This window comes from Struthio camelus, chromosome 19, assembly GCF_040807025.1.
Source record: "Struthio camelus isolate bStrCam1 chromosome 19, bStrCam1.hap1, whole genome shotgun sequence".
NCBI lineage: Eukaryota > Metazoa > Chordata > Aves > Struthioniformes > Struthionidae > Struthio > Struthio camelus.
The window spans coordinates 7,823,837-7,841,186 of NC_090960.1; the positions used below are offsets into that span (position 1 = coordinate 7,823,837).

Below are 17,350 nucleotides of genomic sequence, written 5' to 3' on the forward strand. Positions count from 1 at the left end.
TGCCAGGCAGGAAAAGCTGTTTTGGAAAGCAATTGCCCAGGTCTCCTGGGTGCAAGCTTGGTGCTCCCCTGCTCTGGTGTCTTAGCCCAGGTACCTGCCCCAGTGCCAGCCCTGGAGGAGCAGGGACAGCAGTGTCTCAGGCCCATGTGTGTTTCCTAGTGGATGGGAGGGAAGAGCTGCAAGGAAAGATGCAGGTAGTCCCCAAATCTTGCGCTGGAAGGAGAGCCCCATTCATGGTGGGGGGGGTGGTAAAACATACAGTTTTACCCAATTGCTGCCCAGACAATCCCTCTCCCCTGTATTATAATACTATGCTAGACTCCAGAAGCAGAAGAAAAGGCCCTACCTCCTGCCAAGGGGCCCTTAGGCTGCTCTGATGCTCTTCTCTTGCCAGAAAGCCTGTGGTACCACTAGCAAAGAAGCTCCTGATCTGGTTATATTGTCCTATCTGTTCACTGCTTCTTAAATGCTAATGAGAGCTAATTGGGGGCAGCAGGCTACAGCAGTTCATTAGTTGTCCTCCTTGCACCTGAAGGAGTTAACAGGGGGTTAGTGCATAAAACATGGATGAGAAAGAGAGAGGAGGGTGGGATAAGGGTCAGGGCAGTTGCTTCTTGCTGGGAGATGTCTGTGGCTCTGCAGGGCTCACCTGGTGTGTCAGGGAGTTTCCCTGCCTGGCTGTGATGTGCAGAGTGTCTCTAGGGGGGAAAAAAGTCCCTTTGTGTTGCCTGCCCGTTGCCCTGGTCCTGCCCGTTGCCCTGGTCCTGCACATCAGGCCTGGGGACCTGCGTGGGAGGCACCGCCAGGTATTTCATGTGTGTGTGGTCCTGGCGCAGGCAGGTCCTGGCTCCCGGGGCAGGATGTGCTGCATCTCCCGTGTTTCCGAAGCATGGAAATAAGTGAAGGAAAAGGAGGGTGCAGCTGATAAACCAGCTTATAATGGGACCCAGTTACCTAAAAAATCCAATTAACCCATCCTTCTCCAGAGAAGGGGTATTACTGTCCCCAATAGCAAGTGGGGGATCAGGAGTAACAACATGTGGGTTTTCTTCCCTGTTCGCACACAAAGTTGGTGGCAGAACTGGCACGAGGTTTGTCGTCACCGTGCGCGCGGGGGCAGCGGGGTTTGTTTCCCCTTGGTTCACAGCAACGGCTCAGATCTGCACGTTTTCATCCAACGTTGCAGCAACGCCCACCCGTGCCTGGCAGTACGGTCCCTCGTCTGTGCTAGTGGTGGGGCGGGAATGACTGATCCCGGGGCCGTTTGGGGGCATTTATAGCTTCTGACTAAAAAGAGGAACAATTATGACTCTTGAACAACTGACACAGGACTAACCATAAGTGTTGTACCGCAAACGTGTTCTTCCAGCTGCCTTTTGTTTCGAGAAAGTAGAAACGTTACACTTGGCTTCTTGAATAAAATAGTAATTACAAAAATACTGACATGAAGTTTGTCCAACGCTTAAAAAAATTTTTCCCCTTTTTCTCCCCAAATGAAGCTTTTAAACACGCTCGACTCAAACTCACAAAGAAACGCGTATCCCCCATAGTCCGATTTGCGGAGAAACGAGTTGTCAGGATAAATAAATGGCCCCGTGCTACGGAGGGGCAGAAATAACACACAAGGAGCGGGGCCACGGGGTTTGGCCGGGGTGAGAAAAGACACAGCCCCAGCGCAGCAGCAGGCGGGTTTGGCTGCAGGGAAAAGGAAGGATGACACAGTAGTTCGTGCAGAAACAGCAAACAAGCGTTACTCTTAAACATCCGGGATTGCAGCGCTGCTGGAAGTTTGCCTTTACCCCAGCAAGGCTTCGGAAGAGCTTCTGGGGAGATGTTACACGATTAAACCGTTAGCTAGATGGCAAAAGGGATACGATACAGCACGGACAAATGCACAGGGTAGGTCAGATCAGATTCTCAGTTTCACTGATAAATAAATGAGTGATATTTTAAACAGCAGAAAGCATTTAATCGGTGCGTAGAAATAACCAGCTAAGGCAGGCGGAGGGTGCTCAGGGCCCGAGCGGCAGCCTGTCAGCTAGTGCGGCCAACCGAGGGCTCCCTCGGAGGTGGCGGAGGGGCAGAGCCGGGCGAGCCCAGCCGGCCATGCAGCGGCGTGGCGGCGTTAGCAGAGCGTGGCGGGACACCTGCGCGAACAGAGGGGTCTTTCCCTCCTCTGTCCAAGACCTGAGGGAGCCGTATGGAGGCAAAGCACGGAGATGGTGGTGCTTCCACCGCTGCCTTCACTGGCCGCTGGAAACACCCCGCACTGGGCTCTTCCAAAACCTGCGCGTCTGCTCTCTGGCTTGGGCTACCCAAATGCAAAATTGTTGTTTTCTTTTTTCCTTCCAGCGCCGTTGCTGCATCGGGTGTGAGGTCTCCAAATGCAAAGAGATTATGTCTTCCTTGCCCACCTGCAAGCCTCCAGCGCAGCTCCAGCCTGCGTGAGGCTGCTCCGAGGAAATGCCTGAGCCCGCGAGAACAACCGTTCCCCTTATCCAGCCAGCTCCCGCCTGCCCCATGCCGTCCGAGACCGGCCGGGCTCTCAGCCGACACGGACCTGGGTGCCGGTCACGACCGCAGCGCCGGCCGCCGGCGGAGAGAGCGGTCCGGTGGCGGGTCTCAAGGCTTCTCCACGGTGCTGCAGAGCGGTTCTGCAGGACGCGGGGCCGGCGCCACGTTGGCGTAGAGGTCCTGCTGCTCTGGGGGGGATGCACTTACGGTGGCATAAAGAGCCTCTTTCTCCTTTATCAAATTCCGAGAAGAAAACAAAACAAAACAAAAAGCCTCGTTCTCTGGAAACCACGAACTCGAAGTGGAGCCCTAGTTCCTCTAGCTGAAGAGCTCTGAGCTTGCAGGGTTTCTCGAAGGAAGTGCCCCCCTCCACGCTGCCTGCCAAAACCTCTCTCGGCCACTGTAAGGAGCGTCCTTTCTCACGCTGCTGCAAGGAACAGCCAAAGGGACCGGGAAGCACAAGAGCACCCGTGTTACCTGGGGTCATTCTCCCGTGTTCCTCCGGGGTACGGTGCAGGCACTTCCCCGTGGAAACCCCCTCCTTACCCACCCCACCCATCCTGCTCCTAAGTGCAGCCCTTTTCCCACACCGCCGGCCTCCCCGCGTCCCTCCCGTGCCCAGGGCCCCGGTGACACGATTGCGGGTGCGTGTCCCAGGCACCTGAGCCCCGTCCCCGTCCCGCGCTCGGTGCCGCGCTGCGTTTCCCACCTGGCAGCATGGATTGATCTCTGCGTAGCTGGTCTCGGCGTTCGCCAGGCTGAGGAAAGCCTTGACGTTGCTGTACAGCTCGCCGTTGTCTGGGGCTGCAGGGTGATTAATGTCAGCATAATGCAGGCTGGTCCCCTGAAATACGAACGGGAGGCACTCAGCACGAGCTACCCTGAGGACACCATCCAGACGAGCTCGGCTAGAAATCGGTGCTTTCTGTGCAAAACCTGTAGACGATGGGTAAAAACTGCAGGTGTGTCACGCACAGGTTGTTAAAAATGAGAAACTTGTTTCAGTCGCGGTAACTGAGGCTGCTTCTTGGGAACTGCAGCTTGTGAGCAAGAAAACCAGATTGACATCAGCTTTGCTAGGCGGGGAGAGCACCCTGCGGCAGCGTCGCACACGACACCCGCTTTACTGGATTCACCCCGAGAGCCGAGCCTCAGGCTCTCGCCTTTCAGACCACCTGGAAGCTGCTTTCGCCCCAAAAGCGTCTGATTTGGTCTGGTGCAACTCCCTCGTCGCCAGGGATCCTAGTGCCGTGTCTTTGCGGTCAGAAGATAAAACTCCGCAGTTTTGCAGTCCATGTGCGCTCTTAACCTACTGCTCGCCCACCGCCCGCAGCCCAGGCGGGACAGCAACCCCTCGCCTCCCATTTAATTTCATCATCAGAGCTGAGATGGCTGCAGGACCATTGACAGAAAATTAACCTGCGGCTTCTTCACGTGCGATTTGCTGCAGGTTTCCCAAGCCTGTTTTGCCCAGGGAAGCAGGTCCCCAGCTCCGAGGAACTAGGGGAGAAACTTCCCAGCTCAACCCCAAATTCCCTTCCCAGGAATATTCTGCAATAGTCGCACAAAAACACTGCGCAGGTTATTTATCCTGGCAAACTGACCCCTAAGGATCCCTCCTGATGTAAAAGCCATGAAGCTGAAGCCAACGGCTTCCGCGTGTGTTTGCTCAGCTCCGTCTGCAGCCTCTCCCCGTTGCAGGACAACTCTGAGCAAGAGACCCCAGGACGCGCGGTGGCCTTCCTTACCGTGCTCGAGGCGCTGCAGGTCATGCCCATCTCTACGGGTGCTCCTGCGAGGGCTGGGGGAAACACGGACGTGGTTAGACACAAGGGCAAACCGCAAGCTCAGAAATGCGTCAAAACTGCGCAGTCACTGGAAATCCCACCATGGAGCTGGAGGGGAACCTGCTGCTCTGTTACTCATCTAAACCAAAGCTGTTCTTTAAATAAAACCAGATCCCGTCTGCTGGCAGGTAACTATCTCTGGTCTTCTCCCTCATCCTTTGTGCTGGCCTCAAACTTTGCATCTGAGCACCTGCAAGCCTGGCCAGTAAAACAGCACATCTGGGCAAGCCTGCAGCACGCAGATCAGCTCAGCCGGTCTATAAGTGGGTGCTGTGCTGGGCCGTATTGATCCTGTCATTTGCCCTTCCCCAGAGCGTATCGGTGGCCCTCTGCAGATGCACCAGAGCCTCTGCCATGGGCAGCAGGACCTGCCCGACTGTCCCACTGCTCTCTCCAGTTAAGAAGCCCTCCCAGCTCTTCTCCACTTGGTCACAAGGTGAAAAAGGCAGAGAAGTCACCCAATGGAGGTCAAGAATTGGGTAGATCAAAGAGGGAATGGAGAAAAAAGATAAATAGAGTGAAAGCCAGACGCCAGCACAGAAACACTGTCTGAGAGTGATGCTGTTTCACTTGCATTTCTTCCTCTTCCTGGACAGTTTAACCAACGCTCCAGCACCAAGTACAAGCAAAAGAAGAACCACCACGATGCATGGAATCAGGACTTCCGTGACCAGGTCCAAGCTGCAAGAAAAAAAATGTCTGCTCTTACTCTTCTTCAGTAACAAACTCAGGAGTAACTACCATGGAGCAGGCACAGACGATTGCTCCTGCTCGACCTAATGCCTCAAAACCAAGGCTTGGTGGTTTTCTGTCTGCAAGCTGCAGACAGAACAAACTAAAGCAAACACAGTCGGAACGAACAGAACTTCGGTTCTGAGAGCTGCTGCGTCTTAAAGATTTTAGGGATCGCTGTCTGATCTGTCTCTGGTTCAGCTCCACTATTTGTTGACCTTCCTTGTAATGGGCAACCAGACAAAGCCAATGTGTCACTAGTCCTGGGAAGCCAGCTACTGCGTGAACAAGCTGCTGAGAAGCCTTGGCTGTTCTCCTCCTCTTGCATCACCTCTAGCAGCAGGGCAGGCAAGGGAAGTTCTGCCACATTTTGTCAATCACACATGTGAACTACGAAGCAGAAGAGGGCCCCGCTCAGCACCACAGGAAGTAGCACCACTGCTGCAGCCAGAAACTACTTCTTCCTTGGCCATATCCTGCACCGTGCTTAAGCTGCAAGCGATGCAGTGGGTAGATAGGGTTTTGGTGGGGCCAGCCCATCAGAGGTGCTGAGATGCAGGGCAGGCGGCTGATAGCCATGTTTGTCTCTAAAGGCAAAAGCAGGAGATCTGAACCCTTAGAGGCAGGTGAGAAGAGCCTGGAGGGTTGCAGAGCTCTGGCTGCACCAGCTCACACCAGGCCTCACACGTGGAGGTGACCGCTGCTGGCAGCAGGAAGCAGCTCTGGGCCTGGACCAGCAGCTGTACTCACTGCCGAGGGCTGGCGCCTCTGTGGGGAGGGGAGGTGGCTCTCTCTTCCTTAGCAGCTCTCTCTTCGGGAGATGCCTGAGTGGGGACTGATGTGGAGGTAGTGAGAGCAGGATGCTCTATACTTGAGGGAGATACTGTTTTCGGGGAGCAGGAGGAAGAAGAAAGAGCTGTAAAAAAAGAAAAGAAAAAAAAAAAAGAGGAGAGGCTTGGCCCAACTCCCTGCCTCCCCAGGGGAAATGCTGCAGGTTCTGCAGCAAGGCGGAGGTGATCTTCTGACCATCAGGCCAGGAGAAATCGCCTCCCCTGTGCTGCGCCTCCCCTCTGCTGCGCCTGCAGCATGCTCCCTGCCGAGGGAGGGCTGCGAGGCCCTGCCTGCCCGGGAGGCTTCTCGCGGCAGGAGCTCGGCAGCCGCCATCCCGCAGCATGCCCACACGCACGTGCCCACCCGCACGTGCCCACCTGCACGCAGCTCTGCGCACACAGCTCTGCGCACACAGCTCATCTCATCCCGCAGGGAGAGGTCCGGGCATCCCGTACACAGCAGGCACCAACTCAATGACCCCGTATAAGCATCCCACTGCAGGGACTGGTACCCAGCACGAGGGCAGCGAGGGATGTTGCCCAAGCCCTGGGCTCGGAGGCACTGGCTCCCCCACCCTGGGGGGTGAGGCAGCCCTGGGGGAGGGAGGGATTCCCTAACGCTGGAAAAGGGGACAAGGAGACCACAGACTGCGCCAGCAGGACCCGAAGAGGGAGGAAAAGGGGGCAGGCAGAGGAGGGTGAGAAGCAAAGCACAAGCCCGAACGAGATAGGGTGACTGGGGCACCGAGAAGGGGCTGTGGTGAGACATGGCCCCAGGTGCAGCAACCTGCAGACCTGGGTGGCACATCCCCTGGCCGGGGGCCGGGCCACCCACCTCCTCTCCACCGCCCTTTCTGCAGCCCCTGCTCCTGGCATTTGTGCTTTGGCAGCAGGGACAGAAGGGTTTGCCCAGGAGACCCAAAACGACTGACCTGGGCTCACGAACACGTTCACCGTGTGAAAGTCATTGCGAACTGTCTTTTCCACCCCGCAGCGGTAGGTGCCCGTGTCCCCCTCGGTCAGGTTCCCCACGGTCACCATGAACACCCGCTGGGTGCGATTGTCCCAGATGGAGACTCGGCCCTTTTGCACCGTGGGATAAAGCTCCGAGGTCGCGATGATGTAAATGTTACCAGCACAGCTGTAAACGTGTCCCGGTTTGCACCAGAATTTGGGGTGGGTCTCGAAGCCGCTGGCGTAGGTGCAGGGCACGGAGAGGGAGCCCCCCGCGTGGCCGCGCACGGTGCGGGGCCCCGCCACGGCCCGGCAGCCTGCGGAGGCAGACAGAGCCGCGGCAGTCCCGCTGCCGCCCGCCCTGCTCGTCCCGCGCCGTCGGGGCCCCCCCGGTCCCCCCGGCCCTACCTGGCAGGAGCATGCAGGCGAGCAGCGGCAGGAGCCGCATGGCCGCGCCGGGGCCGCGGGCTCTGCTTCCCACCGCTCCCGGTTCCTCTCGGCCGCGGGGCTCGGCTCGGCTCGGCTCGGCTCGGCTCGGCCCGCCCCCGGGGCCGCCCCGGCCCCCGCGCCTCCCCCGGGCGGAGCGCCGCGCCCGGGCACCTCCGCACCGGGGCGCCCCGCCGACGGCTTTCTCGGCGGGCCGGACGGCCAGAGAGAGACGGAGCCGCGCAGGGGCTGGAGGAGAAGCTTTATTGCAGGAGACGGTGCCGGCGGGGCGCGCTCGGCGGTGCCCGGCGAAGAGCTCGGCTGCCCCGCGGCGCCGCGCCCGTCCCCGCGGCGTCGCGGCCGCCGCCGCCGCGCAGGCTGGAGGCGGCCGGGGCTCCCCGGGGGGATGCGGCGGCGGCGGCCGTCGGGCTCGGCCGGGGCCGGGCAGGGCAGGGCAGAGCCGCGGGAGGCGCCCCGGAGCGGGGCTTCAGCGCTGCCGGACGCTCCCCCAGATCACGGCCCCGCTCCCGGCCAGCAGCGCCAGCAGCTGGAGCCCGGCCAGGAGCGGGAAGGAGCCGGAGCTGCTCGGGGACCTGGGCACAAGGAGCACGGAGCTGCCGCGGCGGGAGCGGAGCCCCGCGGCCCTCTCCCTGCCCCTTCCCGGCCGTGCGGAGGGGGGCACGGGCCTGGCCGCCCCCTCGGCAGGGGGGCTCCGCAGCCTCTGCCCCGGGCTGCTCGGCGGTGCTGCTTACCCGGGGGCAGCCCCAAAGTCCGCCCCTGCAGAGCCCCCCCTTGCTCAGTGCCCCCTTGCCCCCCCCTCCCACCCCATCGCTCAGCCAGTGCCCCCCGGCCCCAGGAAGGGGACCCTCGCTGACCCCGTGCCCAGCCGTGGCCCCGAGGCGAGCCTGACTCCAGGAGGGACAGTCAGAAATGGGGTGGCCGGGGGGGCTGTGCTGGCCGAGGGCTGGTATTCACGCTGGGGGCCTGGGGGCTGCGGGGCCCGGGGGGCTGTGGGGCCCCATGCGCACGGCTGTCCCTGGGGAAGGTGGCTGTGGGGTGGTGGGTGGGAGCACATCACGGGTGTTGGTCGGCGAGTGTGGGACGGCTGCGGATGCAAACGGGGGAGAGGTGCATCAGGTGCCTCCAAGCCACTGAAGAGCCCTTGTGCCTCTCCGTCCCCCCACCTCGGGTACCCGTGCCCTCCCCGCAGCCCATGCCCAGTGCCCCCGGCTGGCTGGTCCCAGCATTTGGGAGTGAGGGCAGAGGGGCTGTGCAGGGGGGATGTGCTGGGACTGACCTGGGCTCACGAACACGTTCACGGTGTGAAAGTCATTGCGAACTGTCTTTTCCACTCCGCAGCGGTAGGTGCCCGTGTCCCCCTCGGTCAGGTTCCCCACGGTCACCGTGAACACCCGCTGGGTGCGATTGTCCCAGATGGAGACTCGGCCCTTTTGCACCGTGGGATAAAGCTCCGAGGTCGCGATGATGTAAATGTTACCAGCACAGGTGTAAACGTGTCCCGGTTTGCACCAGAATTTGGGGTGGGTCTCGAAGCCGCTGGCGTAGGTGCAGGGCATGGAGAGGGAGCCCCCCGCGTGGCCGCGCACGGTGCGGGGCCCCGCCACGGCCCGGCAGCCTGCGGAGGCAGACAGAGCCGCAGCAGTCCCGCTGCCGCCCGCCCTGCTCGTCCCGCACCGTCGGGCTGTGCCGGCCAGCCCGGCCCCACTCAGGGCAGCCTGGTTTGGTCCAAACCACTGGGCTCCCCCTGGCCCTACCTGGCAGGAGCATGCAGGCGAGCAGCTGGAAGAGCCTCATGGCCGGGCTGCGGCAGGTCACGAAGCAGCCCTTCTCCTGGACATGCACCTCTTCGCATGTTCTGGGCACTTTGCTTCCTTTTCTATTTAAGCTTTGCTATCGCACTGCTGAGGTCAGCCTGGGCTTATTTCATTTCCTCTGGGACTCTGGTGACTTCCTGCCCTCCTCTCTTTGCCAGCAACTGCCGTGCCCTGGCTCTTGCTGCCCATCGTGCGCTGTGCCCACCCCATCCATCCCTTTGCTCCTCCTGGTGCAGCCCCGATGGCAGGGACCCCCGGGGCTGCCTGGCATGGTGTCATGGTAGGCGCCTCTCCAGCCAGGCAGGACACACAGTGGGGAGATCCTTCCTTCACCTTTCTGGGGACAGGGGTGGCTTAGCCCTGAGTCCCAGATGTGTCCCCCACCGGACTGGGCAGCAAGGGTATTGCAGTGCTCCTGGCGTGGGCACTCAGTTTCCTTGGGGGGAGAGTCTCTCTGCAGAGATGGGAACCTTGGACTTGTCCCCATGAGCAATCTCATGTCCCTGCGCAGCTGGGCATGAGCTCCAGTCCCTGCTGTGATGCTCAGCGCGTCCCCCCAGCCTGTCCCTGGCAGGGGACAGCCGTGCTGGCGCTCAGTGGCGCCCTGCCTGCTGCCTGGACTGGGTCTCCTCAGGCCTCCTTCCCTCCCCTGATTCCATCTCTTGTCCTTGTCCCTTGTCCCCTGGGAGCACCAGGACCCTCATGGTCTTCCCACACTCCTGTCATCCCTGGCACTGACTTACTAAAGCCTGTTCTTTGTTGATCAAGCCCTTAGGAAGAAACTCCTGGGAATTAGGGCAGGGCTTGGGGCCAGGAGGGTTACAGGCAGGACGAAATGCAAAGCATCCTGTGGCCCACGCTTAGGGACCAGACCTGCTCTGGGTCTCACGCAGTTTGTCTCCTACAGCCATGGGCTGGACACCGGCTCGGACCCAATCCTCCCACACAGACCAGCAACTGGTGCCGTCAAAAGCTCTGGCCTTGGAGAAGGTGAGGAGACAGCTTTATTGCAAATGGTCAGGTCTAGTTTAGCGGTACTAAAGGTGTCGCTCAGTAGAGATACAACCTGACTTGTCACCGTCCCCGAATCCTGGCCCCCAACAGGGGATCTCCACTGATGAAGGGCCACCCCTGTGCAGTGTCCCCGAGTGTCACCTAGGGTGGGCTCCGGGCTGCTGGGCTCCTGTGCAGCCCTTCCCGTGTCGGCTGGAGGAAGGTGGGATGAGGAGCGGAGGAGCTGCACAATGGAGTGCCAGCGCGAAGGCACCAGCGTTAGTCAGAGAGCGGCAGAGTCTCTTCGTCCTGCTCCCAGGCCTCCATCTGGTGTTTTCTTCCCGTTTAGGAGGGGAACAGGCGGTCCGCAGGCCCTGCGGGGCGGGCAGAGATCCTGGAGCGCGAGCCACCGATGCCCTCAGCAGGGCTGGGCAAGGTTCAGCGCTGGAGCTCAAAGGCCTGAGGTTGGGACCAGGCCAGCGGCGCACCCGCATGCCCCGCGGCCGCAACGGGCTGCGAGGAGGCAGCGCAGGAGCCCCGCTCCTCCCCGCTCCTCCCCGCTCCTCCCCGCTCCTCCCCGCTCCTCCCCGCTGCCTTGGCTCTGAGCTGCTCCCTCCGCGCCTCTGTGCGGTCCAGGGCTCTGCGCCAGAAGCCGTCCCCGCCGGCCGCGTCACCCCAGGGCCTGCTGGCCCTGGCCGGGGCACCCCGGCTGCTCCGCCGGGGGGGTCTCACCTGCTCCGCCGGGTGCCCCGCGGCTGGAGCTTCTCCGGTCCCGTGTGCCTCTCCAGACGCTGGCGCTGGCCAGGCCCAGGAGGACGAGGCCCTTCCCAGCCATCAGGAGCAGGAAGCAGAGGAGGAGCGGGGACCTGTGGGGAAGGGGCTCGTCGCTCCGCCGTGCAAAGCAGGGGGGCTCTTCCCCCGATTCAAGGGGGACGCCTCTAACGTTTCTGGCTGAAGCACCGTTAGCGCTAAGAGGATGCGTCCCCCGCGGCGGGAACCGCCCCGGCGCCAACACTCACCCGAGGGTGGCCTCTACGGGTCGGCGGGAGCGGGGACGGCCGGGGCCAGCCCCTGGCCGCGGAGGGGGCGACGGTCGGGGCTCGGTGGCGTTTGGCAGCCCTGCTGATGGGAAGGGAGCTGCTGACGGCAGGGCACAACGGGCGCCGCAGCGCCCAGCACCCTTCCCCTCCGCTCCCGCCGCCCGGGGGGCACGGGGCCGCCCGTGCTGAGGGAAAGGACCGGGCCGGGGTGATGCTGGTGCCTGTAAGGACCAGACCTGTAACCCACGAGGCCATGCAGCGAGGAGACGGGCAAGGGCAGGGCTGGGACATATTTCCCCTTATTCGCTTGGCACGCCGGGGCTGATAAGAAAAGCACTTTATCCGTGTGACAAAGCGTCCCCTCCCCAGGCCTGCAGCCCCAGCATCCCTCCTGGCCCCGAGGAGAGGGGACAGGCTCTCACCCGCGGCCACAACCACCTCCACGGTGTGGCTGAGGTCCCTCCACCACAGCGTCATCCCGCAGAGGTAGGTCCCGGCGTCCTCCCGCGACAGGTTCCCCACGGTGACCCGGAAGGAGCGGCGGGAGCGGTCGTCCATGATGGCAAAGCGGGCTCGGCGCCCCTGGGGCTGCAGCGGGGCCGTGGTGACCAGGTAGCGCTGGCCGTAGCAGGTGAACAACAAGCCCGGCTTGCACCAGAACTTGGGGGCCATCTCAAAGCCTACCCCATAGCTGCACTCCACAGACACGGATCCTCCCGGCCGTCCAACCACCACGGGGGGCCCCGACACGGCCTGGCAGCCTGGGGGGACACGCACCGGAGGGAAAGGCCTTGGAGGGGTGCGGGGAGGGGACTCTGAGCCCCGGGTCCATGGCTCAGCCCTCGGGAGCACCTGGAGCATGCCTTGCACCCCACGAAGAAGCAAACTATTTCCAGGAACACCCTGGTCTCCCGCACCAAGCCTTCATCCCCATCAGCGCCACGGGAGCTGGGGGATGCTGGCTCTGCCCACCCGGCACCCCGGCAGCAGGAGCTGCCACCGTGCCCGCACCTACCTGGCAGGAGCACCCAGCCGAGCAGCAGGGAGAGCATGCCGCCGCTGCCGCCCCGGCCGGGCATCTGGCCACAGGGAGCCCTCACTTCTGTCGGTCACTTTGAAGAGCCAGATTGCTGCATCTGCAGTGGAGATTTTGCAAGCTGAGCCTGCAGCTCACTGTGAGTTCCTGTTCTGTAAGTGCCCTGGCAGCTCTGGCACTTCAGTTCCTTAAATAAAGTTAGAAAGAAGCGAACGTCCTTCCAAGCTCCGTGGGGGAACCACAGGGAAGCTGGCTGCACCGCAGGACGTGGGATGTGGCGGGGCGGAGGCCGCCGCGCCGCTTTCCCTGACGTTGCTGCTGGTGCCGGCCGTCGCGTGTGATGCCCACGGGGAGCAGGGCGTCCAAGGCATTGAGCGCGGCCTGGGCTTCGGGGAGCTACAGACTCCCCGAAAATATGAGCACTGAGAAAGGGTCCCGCGCTGCAGCTGGGCCTGATGTGAGCTCCGCTCTCGGGCTGAAGGTGGAAAGTTGCCCGCCCTGCTGGGGAATATGGTTTCCTAAAGGGAAGCTGATAGGATGCTTTTCCCAGGAGGGGAAGGAAGGCGCTCAGCCCTGCGGCAGGAGAGGCTGGAAATGTTGAGCCGAAGCGGGGGTTTGGGTAGGAGGGTGCTGGGGCGCCGGGACCGAGCGCCCCTCTCCGCGCGGCAGCAGCCGGCACGCGCGGCCCAGCAGCGAGGCCGGCACCCCGAGCCCCTGCGCTCCCCGGCACGCACCGGCAGCTGCGGGGAGCAGCGGACAGACAGACGGAAGCGTTATTGCAAAATTGTCTTTAATTGGCAGCTCCAGCTCATCGGTGACGGCGATGAGTTTGCACCCAGGCTCCGGGAGCCTGAGCAGTCCCACGGGGAGGGGGGGGGATCGGGCTCAGGCGCAGAGGGTGCAAATCCAGGACGCAGAGGGGAACGGGAGTTTTCCCCCCGGTTGGCTGGGGCTTTCCTGCCCGCCGCCCCGATGCCCGCGCCGGGCAGCGCTGGCGGGGCGGCAGCATCACCGAGCCTCCCCGGCTCCGCTACCCTAGAGGCTTCCCGGCGGAGGGAGCGCTCTGCGCCCCGACGCATCCCCTCTCCGCCCGCGGCTCCCGCACCAGCTCCAGCACACCAAGGCCAGCACCACGGGCACCTTCGCTCCGAGGAAGAGCAGCAAGTGGGTGACGCCGAGCCAGGACCTGGGCAGCGGGGACCGGAGAAAGGATGGTGAATTAAGCTGGACCTCCCTGTCCGGGGCGAAGATGCTGACGGGGAGAGGGGAGAGGGGCTGAGCCCGCCAGGGCACCCGCGGCCTTGCAGACCCTCAGAGGGTGAATCTCAGCCCCGCACTACCCCAGGGCCTTTTTGAGGTCTTCGTGGCCATTTTGAGGAAAGAGCCATGCAGGCTGCTCGGGTCAGCTCTGGGCATCACGGGTGCGAACCGGGGCACTGCTCGGTCCCCCGCCTCACCGCTGGCCTCATGGGACGCTCTCTGCGGCCGCTGCAGTCAGCGGGAGCCGGGAAGGGAAAAGGCAAAGGGATCGCGTCCACCTTCGGAGACACATCCAGACCCTGACCCCGACTCACAGTGCTGGAGGGTCCGTGTGGTCCGTGGGGCATGGAGGAGTGGCTGCCGGCGGGCTCATGCCGCCGTGCTGCGTCACCACCGCCAGGCTGCTGGCCTCCGTCGTGGTCGAAATGGCTGCAAAGAAGCAGAGGAGTCAGAGCAAAGCGGGGAAACCTGCCAGAGTTGGAGACGGGGTCTCCCACCCTCCAGCCCCCTCAGTGGCTCTGTGGCCCCAGAGGTGGCCCCAGCCCTGGCTTCCTGCACTGCCGCCCCAGTGGCATCGCCACCGTCTGCACCAGAGCCTGGCGGGGCACTCGCTGCTGGGGCCGGCTCGGTCTCCGGGGGCGTACGGAAAGCGCTGACAGCTGTAAAAAAGAAAAACAGTCATGGAGATGCCAAAAGTGCAATGCTCCGAGGCTGAAGATTTATATTTTCCTTGGAGAAATGCTATGCGAGAGCATCGCTGCCTTGCCGGACTGCCAGCAGCCCGGAGAGAGCCGGGCATGGGGCTCATCTCCTATTAACTGCAGGCAATTAGCAGTGCACTGGGGAGGAGCAGGAGGGAAAAAGGGGGCTTTTACTAGGAGGGGGCAGAGATGCTCAAGGACGGGCTGGCAGCGAGGCCGCGGGGGCAAAAACGCTGAGCGGGAGAAAGGGAGAGACTGCTCCGGCTGCTCCTCGTCCATCCTTCGCGCACCTCCTCCAAACCCTGCGCTGGTTTGGTTGCAAACCCCGTCTCCGCTCCCTCTCGCTCGGCCCGGGAGTCTGCATGGCCGGCCAAAGCAGCGGGCCGCTGTCGCCCGCCCCGGCTGCCCTCCCTCGCGCTCTGGCCGCTCCCGCGGAGCCGAGCGCGCCGTCACCTGCCGAGACGATGAGCTGCACGGCGTGCCGCAGGTCGAGCCGCAGAATCCCGGCCATCCCGCAGAAGTACCAGCCCGCGTCCGCCCGCTCCACGCTCTGCAGCGTCACCGTGAATGCGTGCGACGTGTGGTTGTCCCTGATGGACACCTGGCCCTCCATCACCTGGGCCTCCGAGCCGGCCGTTCGGACGATGGACGTGAAGCACAGAGAGAAGATGAACGGTTGGCACCAGTATTTGGAGTAACGCTCGTAGCCCGGCTCGTAGCTGCAGGACACCGACACCGAGCCGCCTGGCTCGCTCCTCACCTGCGCGGGGCCCGTCACGGCCCAGCCGCCTGCGGGAGAGCGGGGACACCGGCGAGTCGCGGCGGGATGCACCGGCCTGCCCACTTCCTCGTGGTGCCGGGGGGCGGTTTTGGGAGGTGCCAGAACCTGGGGCGCTCAGGCCCTGCCGTCGCCCTCTCCAACCCTCCGCCGGCCGCGGGAGGAGGCCTGTTCTCACCTGGGAAAAGGGTCCAAATGAGGAAAATCCTCATTCTCTGGCTTTTATCTCTGGAGGAAGACTTTTCCCCGCGGGCATCCACAAAACGCCCTGTCGGACAGAGGCGGCCGCGTTCACAAGCTGCCCGGCCGAAACGGGGCCTTCCTGAGCGCCTTCGCCCTGTCACGACCCTGGGCAGCGGTGGCTCCTCCGTGGCGGCTCCTCCGCGGCTGCAGAGGACCCAGGATGTGGCACAGGAGGCGTTTGCTTCCTCCTCCCTTCCAGGGACCGTGAGTCACCGGCAGCATCGCATGACCGTGCGCTGAAACGGCAGCCGGTTTCCAGGGAAAGGCCGCAGCGCGGGGGCATCCTCGCCCCGACGGGGACCGGAGCGCCTCGCCTGCCACATGGAGCCGGCCAAGCGGTGGCCAGGGTGGAGCGGCGGGCTGGCGGCCCAGAGGTGGTGAATCCCGGTCAGCCCCTGCCCACGGAGCCGTCAGGGCGCTGCGAGGGCTTCACGGCCTGGGACGGAGGAGGAGGAGGAGGAGGGCGCGGGTGGGCCGGGGTCGCCTTCGGAGGGGGGCTCCGAGGGTGGCGACAAGCCCTGCTGCGAGGTTGCAGGGCGCCAGCAGGGCTGCCAGCGAAAAACCGCGCTCTTCGGTTTGTGCGATGAAGCAGAAGCACCTCGTTTTTGCTGAAAAAAGCCCCTTTTGGCACAAAGGCGCGTTTGGAATGACAACTTGTTCTTTTCTCCCCGAATTAAACGTTTCCACTGAAAGTCCCAGGAAGGCAGGTGGGCTCTGCAAAAAGTGAAGCCGCTTGCCCAGCAGTTCCCTTTTTGACAGCCTTGTTCCTCGCGGTCCCTTGCCAGGAGCCAATGCCCGAGCCCTTTCCTCGGCGCCCGCCTCGCTCCTCGCCTCCCGCGCGCTCCCCCGGCCAGGGCCAGAGGAAGCTCCGCGATCTCTTTCTGATTTTCGGGGAACCGCCGCTGGCAGAGAGCCGAGTGAGTGGCTGCGCGCCCTATCCAGCCCTCCCGCCCGCAACTCGCTGCAAAGAGCTCCGAATTCAAGCAACCTGCTTTCTCCGGGTGGGCTGAAAGCCTGCAAGGGCCCCCGGCAAGGCTGGGGCCGTGGCCGGAGCCTGGGGCGCAGTGCTCCCCGACCTCCTCTCCCGCTGGCTGGCGTCACGCCGCCCGCTGCCCCCTCCCTGCCCCCCTTGCGGGTTTTCCCCCAAACCCTCCTCGGCCGCAAGTCGCTGCTATTTGCCCCTTGCTTGGTGCCCGACTTCCCGCCTGCTGCTGCGCGACCACCCCACGCACCCGTCGCCCCGCGTCACGGGCAGGGCTCGGGCCGGGGAGGGGCGACAGCACTTTATTGGCACTCATCTGGACTCCAGGTAATTAGTACGTTTGCTAGCAGATGCCCCCAGACTAGCAAACGGGCCGGAGGTGCCGCTCGCCCGCCCGCGCTGGGGAGCTGGGGTTTCTGCGGCGGCAGGAGAGGTGCGGAGCAGGCAACTCGGGCAGCGAGGCGGAGGCCGCGGGAGCCTCCTCGGGGCGGCAGGGAGCCGGCAGCCCCGGCGGCGGCGGGCGAGGGGAGGAGGCCGGCACGTCCTGGCGGCTCTCACGCTGCCGAGAGGCTGCGATGGGGAGACAGCAGCAGCGGCCTCCAGTAACCCTCCGTCTCTTCGTACGATCCCGGAGCCTGCAACGAGCACAGGGACGGGGAGAAGCCGGACAAGGCAGTGCGGGTCCCCATCCGGCGTCGGAGCAGCGCCCTGGAGGCGCCGGCAGCCGCCCGGGCCGAGGGGATCCCCCTGCGGCGACCCCCCTGTCCACGAGCCGGACCACCCCCTCCTCCCGGGGATGCAGCTTGGGGGGGGGGAAAAGCCTTTTCCCTGCAAACCTTCACCCAGGCTCCCGGGGGCTTTTGCAGCTTTCCAGGGAAACCACTGACTGAAGAAGAAACCATCTCGTCCAGGGAAAATCCAGCCGCCGGGGACGCCCCACGGAGGGGTCAGGTAGGGGCGGCCCCTCCGGAGCGCGGAGCCGGGCTGTTTGCTCCGCCGCGGGGCTTTGCCCTCACCTCCTGCCGCCGCGGGGCGTTTGCGTAGAGCAGCTCGTCGGGCGGCGGCGGCGGCGGCGCGTCCCCGGGGCCCTGGGCGCCCCTGGGGACACTCAGCGGCGGGCAGGGGTGGGGGGGCCGGGGCTGCAGGGCCCCCGCCGCCCGCCGGCTTTCGCTCCCCTCC

The 17,350-nt window shown here is 63.6% G+C and overlaps 4 protein-coding genes across 12 annotated transcripts; all 4 read right to left on the minus strand.

Annotated features, from left to right (window-relative positions):
- Nucleotides 1–1,340: 1,340 nt before the first annotated feature.
- LOC104146711 (CMRF35-like molecule 6) lies at nt 1,341–7,418 on the minus strand. Of its 3 annotated transcripts, none has more exons than XM_068913318.1 (7): nt 7,286–7,418; nt 6,856–7,194; nt 5,844–6,009; nt 4,936–5,042; nt 4,263–4,315; nt 3,224–3,358; nt 1,341–2,745 (listed from the first exon to the last, which is right to left on the minus strand). In XM_068913318.1, exons 1-7 carry the CDS (start codon nt 7,323–7,325, stop codon nt 2,623–2,625), a joined length of 963 nt encoding a protein of 320 aa, XP_068769419.1. In that variant the 5' UTR covers nt 7,326–7,418; the 3' UTR covers nt 1,341–2,622. The 3 variants fall into 3 exon arrangements, with proteins under 3 accessions (XP_068769419.1, XP_068769418.1, XP_068769420.1); XM_068913317.1 differs by having other exon boundaries at nt 1,946–2,941; nt 7,286–7,412; XM_068913319.1 differs by lacking the exon at nt 6,856–7,194 and having other exon boundaries at nt 1,946–2,941; nt 7,286–7,415.
- Nucleotides 7,419–7,744: 326 nt separating this feature from the next.
- LOC138061578 (CMRF35-like molecule 6) lies at nt 7,745–9,533 on the minus strand. The gene is made up of 4 exons (XM_068913227.1): nt 9,079–9,533; nt 8,601–8,939; nt 8,279–8,408; nt 7,745–7,896 (listed from the first exon to the last, which is right to left on the minus strand). Exons 1-4 carry the CDS (start codon nt 9,116–9,118, stop codon nt 7,791–7,793), a joined length of 615 nt encoding a protein of 204 aa, XP_068769328.1. The 5' UTR covers nt 9,119–9,533; the 3' UTR covers nt 7,745–7,790.
- A 593-nt stretch (nt 9,534–10,126) lies between these two features.
- LOC138061577 (CMRF35-like molecule 8) lies at nt 10,127–12,926 on the minus strand. Of its 6 annotated transcripts, none has more exons than XM_068913224.1 (5): nt 12,187–12,926; nt 11,594–11,932; nt 11,151–11,250; nt 10,864–10,997; nt 10,127–10,505 (listed from the first exon to the last, which is right to left on the minus strand). In XM_068913224.1, the coding sequence occupies exons 1-5, from the start codon at nt 12,248–12,250 to the stop codon at nt 10,477–10,479; spliced, it is 666 nt and encodes a 221-aa protein (XP_068769325.1). In that variant the 5' UTR covers nt 12,251–12,926; the 3' UTR covers nt 10,127–10,476. The 6 variants fall into 6 exon arrangements, with proteins under 6 accessions (XP_068769325.1, XP_068769327.1, XP_068769324.1 ...); XM_068913226.1 differs by having other exon boundaries at nt 10,137–10,997; nt 11,151–11,253; nt 11,594–11,759; nt 11,856–11,932; XM_068913223.1 differs by having other exon boundaries at nt 10,137–10,505; nt 11,151–11,253.
- A 54-nt stretch (nt 12,927–12,980) lies between these two features.
- LOC138061576 (CMRF35-like molecule 5) lies at nt 12,981–15,355 on the minus strand. Of its 2 annotated transcripts, XM_068913218.1 has the most exons (5): nt 15,125–15,355; nt 14,622–14,957; nt 14,058–14,126; nt 13,782–13,896; nt 12,981–13,393 (listed from the first exon to the last, which is right to left on the minus strand). In XM_068913218.1, the coding sequence occupies exons 1-5, from the start codon at nt 15,156–15,158 to the stop codon at nt 13,243–13,245; spliced, it is 705 nt and encodes a 234-aa protein (XP_068769319.1). In that variant the 5' UTR covers nt 15,159–15,355; the 3' UTR covers nt 12,981–13,242. The 2 variants fall into 2 exon arrangements, with proteins under 2 accessions (XP_068769319.1, XP_068769321.1); XM_068913220.1 differs by lacking the exon at nt 14,058–14,126 and having other exon boundaries at nt 15,125–15,351.
- Between the last annotated feature and the right edge of the window lie 1,995 nt (nt 15,356–17,350).

Excerpts from the sequence above, each read along its gene's own strand:
- LOC138061576 (XM_068913218.1), bottom strand. The coding sequence starts at position 15,158 with ATGAGGATTTTCCTCATTTGGACCCTTTTCCCAG. Across the intron at positions 14,958-15,124 it reads CATTTGGACCCTTTTCCCAG|GCGGCTGGGCCGTGACGGGC; the intron begins GTGAGAACAGGC and ends GCTCTCCCGCAG. Across the intron at positions 13,897-14,057 it reads GAGTGCCCCGCCAGGCTCTG|CCATTTCGACCACGACGGAG; the intron begins GTGCAGACGGTG and ends GCTTCTTTGCAG.
- LOC138061578 (XM_068913227.1), bottom strand. The coding sequence starts at position 9,118 with ATGAGGCTCTTCCAGCTGCTCGCCTGCATGCTCCTGCCAG. Across the intron at positions 8,940-9,078 it reads CGCCTGCATGCTCCTGCCAG|GCTGCCGGGCCGTGGCGGGG; the intron begins GTAGGGCCAGGG and ends CTGCCTCCGCAG. Across the intron at positions 7,897-8,278 it reads GCAGCCCCCAGGCCCCCAGC|GTCCCCGAGCAGCTCCGGCT; the intron begins GTGAATACCAGC and ends CCTTGTGCCCAG.
- LOC104146711 (XM_068913317.1), bottom strand. The coding sequence starts at position 7,325 with ATGCGGCTCCTGCCGCTGCTCGCCTGCATGCTCCTGCCAG. Across the intron at positions 7,195-7,285 it reads CGCCTGCATGCTCCTGCCAG|GCTGCCGGGCCGTGGCGGGG; the intron begins GTAGGGCCGGGG and ends CTGCCTCCGCAG. Across the intron at positions 3,359-4,262 it reads CCTGCAGCGCCTCGAGCACG|GGGACCAGCCTGCATTATGC; the intron begins GTAAGGAAGGCC and ends TTCGTATTTCAG.
- LOC138061577 (XM_068913221.1), bottom strand. The coding sequence starts at position 12,250 with ATGCCCGGCCGGGGCGGCAGCGGCGGCATGCTCTCCCTGCTGCTCGGC. Across the intron at positions 11,933-12,186 it reads CGGCTGGGTGCTCCTGCCAG|GCTGCCAGGCCGTGTCGGGG; the intron begins GTAGGTGCGGGC and ends GTGTCCCCCCAG. Across the intron at positions 10,998-11,150 it reads CCCGTAGAGGCCACCCTCGG|GTCCCCGCTCCTCCTCTGCT; the intron begins GTGAGTGTTGGC and ends CCTTCCCCACAG.